This window comes from Oratosquilla oratoria, chromosome 15 (genome assembly GCF_046742065.1).
Source record: "Oratosquilla oratoria isolate Oo_2021 chromosome 15, ASM4674206v1, whole genome shotgun sequence".
Taxonomy (NCBI): Eukaryota; Metazoa; Arthropoda; class Malacostraca; order Stomatopoda; family Squillidae; genus Oratosquilla; species Oratosquilla oratoria.
This window is the reverse complement of record NC_134791.1, coordinates 65,899,108-65,901,472: the sequence shown is the minus strand read 5'-3', so window position 1 is coordinate 65,901,472 and position 2,365 is coordinate 65,899,108. Positions and strand designations below refer to the sequence as shown.

At 51.2% G+C, this 2,365-nt stretch overlaps 1 protein-coding gene across 1 annotated transcript in view; it reads left to right on the top strand.

Moving 5' to 3' along the window:
* Window positions 1–672: 672 nt before the first annotated feature.
* LOC143033215 (uncharacterized) overlaps window positions 673–2,365 on the top strand; it is a 3,420-nt gene continuing 1,727 nt past the window's right edge. Inside the window, exon 1 of the mRNA XM_076198399.1 lies at window positions 673–1,108. Coding sequence (XP_076054514.1) covers window positions 673–1,108 — 436 coding nt within the window. The remainder of the gene's footprint in view (window positions 1,109–2,365) is intronic.

The following is a 2,365-nucleotide window of genomic DNA, read 5'->3' as shown; positions in this document are numbered from 1 at the left end:
CAGCGCCTGCTGGAGTTTTGCTCCTACAACAGTCTCTGCGTGACCAACTCCTTCTTCCAGACCAAGCCTCAACACAGGGTGTCATGGTGTCACCCTCGCTCAAAGCACTGGCATCAGCTGGACTTGATCCTGATCCGTCGTAGCAATATTAAGCTCGTGCAGATTACCCGCACTTACCACAGCGCAGACTGCGACACCGACCACTTTCTCGTCTGCTGCAAGATCAGGTTACAACCTAAGAAGCTTCACAAGTCTAAGCAGAAAGGCAAACCTCGCATGAACACCATGGGTATGCATCTCCCTGAGAAAGTCGAAGAGTTCGCCAAGTCCCTTCAAAAAGCTCTGTCCGTCGAACACCAGCACTGCTCTGCAGCTGAGAAGTGGAACCACCTCCGCGATACCATTCAGAAAACAGCCCTTGCAACCTTTGGGAAGAAAACCTCCAAGAACAACGACTGGTTTGACGCTAAGTTCAGTGAGATGTCCCCTGTTATTGATGCAAAGCGTGCTGCCCTTGCTGAATACAAGCGCTCTCCCAACGAGAAAACCTTGCAAGCACTCAGAGCAGTAAGAAGCAAAGTGCAACAAACTGCAAGACGTTGTGCAAATGAATACTGGCAACAGCTCAGCGATTCCATTCAGTTTGCAGCTGTTTCGGGTAACATCAGAGGAATGTATGAAGGCATCAAGACAGCTCTAGGCCCACCACAGTGCAAAACAGCCCCCCTCAAGACTACCAGTGGGGAAGTGATCACCGACAAGGGCAAGCAGATGGACAGATGGGTGGAGCACTACTCTGAGCTCTACTCCAGAGAGAACACCGTTGCCCCCTCAGCCCTGGATGCCATTGAGCCCCTGGCTATCATGGAAGAACTAGATGCTGAACCAACCATTGCGGAACTCTACAAAGCAATCGACAACCTAGCAAGCGGCAAAGCACCTGACAATGATGGTATTCCCCCTGATCTCATCAAGTGCTGTAAAAACACTCTACTGCAGCCCCTCCATGACGTCCTATGCCAGTGTTGGAAAGAGGGAGCCGTGCCGCAAGACATGAGAGATGCCAAGATTGTCACCCTCTACAAGAATAAGGGTGAAAGGAGTGATTGTAACAACTACAGAGGCATCTCGCTCTTGAGTATTGTTGGGAAACTCTACGCCCGCGTCGTGCTTGTGCGTCTCCAGAAACTCGCTGGGCGCGTCTACCCTGAGTCTCAGTGTGGCTTCCGAACAGAACGGTCCACAGTGGACATGATATTCTCCCTTCGTCAACTTCAGGAGAAATGCAGGGAACAACGCAAGCCCCTCTACATAGCCTTTATAGATCTGACTAAGGCCTTTGACCTGGTCAGCAGGGAAGGGCTGTTCGACATCCTTCCAAAGATCGGTTGCCCTCCAAAACTCCACAGTCTCATTAGATCCTTTCACGATGACATGAAGGCAACGATCCAGTATGAAGGCAACATGTCCAACCCCTTTGACATCAAGAGTGGAGTCAAGCAAGGATGTGTACTGGCTCCAACCCTCTTCGGCATCTTCTTTGCTATGCTCTTAAAGCATGCTTTTGGAACATCAACAGAAGGAGTGTACCTTCGCACAAGATCTGACGGTCGACTTTTCAACCTGGCTCGACTGAAAGCAAAAAGCAAAGTGACTGAGATAACCATCAGAGACATGCTTTTTGCTGATGATGCCGCTGTCACCTCCCACAATGAGCAAGAACTCCAGCGCCTCATGGACAGGTTTTCCCAGGCCAGCAAAGACTTCGGAATGACCATCAGCCTAAAAAAGACCAATGTGCTGAGTCAGGATGTGGACACTCCACCAGCTATCTATATCGACGACTACCAATTCGAAGTCGTACACCAGTTCACATACCTGGGATCCACCATCAGCGACAACCTGTCCCTTGACGCCGAGATCAACAAGCGCATCGGCAAGGCTGCTACGACCCTAGGACGCCTCACCACCCGCGTCTGGGAGAACCAGAAGCTGACAACGTCAACTAAGATGGCAGTGTACAACGCGTGCATTGTCAGCACTCTCCTCTACGGCAGCGAAACATGGACGACCTACTCGAAGCAGGAGCGCAAACTGGGTAACTTCCATCTGCGCTGCCTTCGCCGCATCCTTGGCATCCGCTGGAGTGACAAGATTACCAATGCCCAGGTACTCGAGCGAGCAGGTATTCCCACCATATTCACATTGCTAAGGCAGCGCAGACTTCGATGGCTCGGCCATGTGCGAAGGATGGAAGATGGACGCATCCCCAAAGACATCCTTTACGGTGAACTTGTCTCCGGCAAGAGAAACGTTGGTGAACCCCAACTGCGCTACAAAGATGTCTGCAAGCGTGACATGAAAG